The 372-nt window shown below is 56.2% G+C and overlaps 1 protein-coding gene across 1 annotated transcript in view; it reads right to left on the bottom strand.

Moving 5' to 3' along the window:
- The window catches only part of LOC119589380 (cubilin-like), a 70,980-nt gene that overhangs the window by 54,126 nt on the left and 16,482 nt on the right, over window positions 1-372 (bottom strand). Inside the window, exon 17 of the mRNA XM_037937998.1 lies at window positions 1-152. Coding sequence (XP_037793926.1) covers window positions 1-152 — 152 coding nt within the window. The remainder of the gene's footprint in view (window positions 153-372) is intronic.

The following is a 372-nucleotide window of genomic DNA, read 5'->3' as shown; positions in this document are numbered from 1 at the left end:
TCCCTCAATATCGAAATCGGTGAAGTTCAGCACAATAGCCTTCCCGACGGGCTGGGAGATCACGTACACACACTCCCTGTTGTGAGGATAACTCTGCGGATGGTACGGGGAGCGGAGTAGCCCCGTGGAGCCAGAGTATTCGCCTCCGCATGCTGGAAGGTGAAGTTGGGGGGTGAAGTTGGGGGGTGAAGTTGGGGGTGAAGTTGGGGGGGGGTGAAGTTGGGGTTGATGTTGGGGGATGATGTTGAGGGTGAAGTTGGGGTTGAAGTTGGGGGGTGAAGTTGGGGGGGAGTTTGTGGTTGAAGTTGGGGTGAAGTTGGGGGTTGAAATTGGGGATGAAGTTGGGGGTGAAGTTGGTGGTGATGTTGGGGG

This window comes from Penaeus monodon, chromosome 25 (genome assembly GCF_015228065.2).
Source record: "Penaeus monodon isolate SGIC_2016 chromosome 25, NSTDA_Pmon_1, whole genome shotgun sequence".
Lineage (NCBI taxonomy): Eukaryota > Metazoa > Arthropoda > Malacostraca > Decapoda > Penaeidae > Penaeus > Penaeus monodon.
This window is presented reverse-complemented; position numbering and strand designations above follow the sequence as displayed.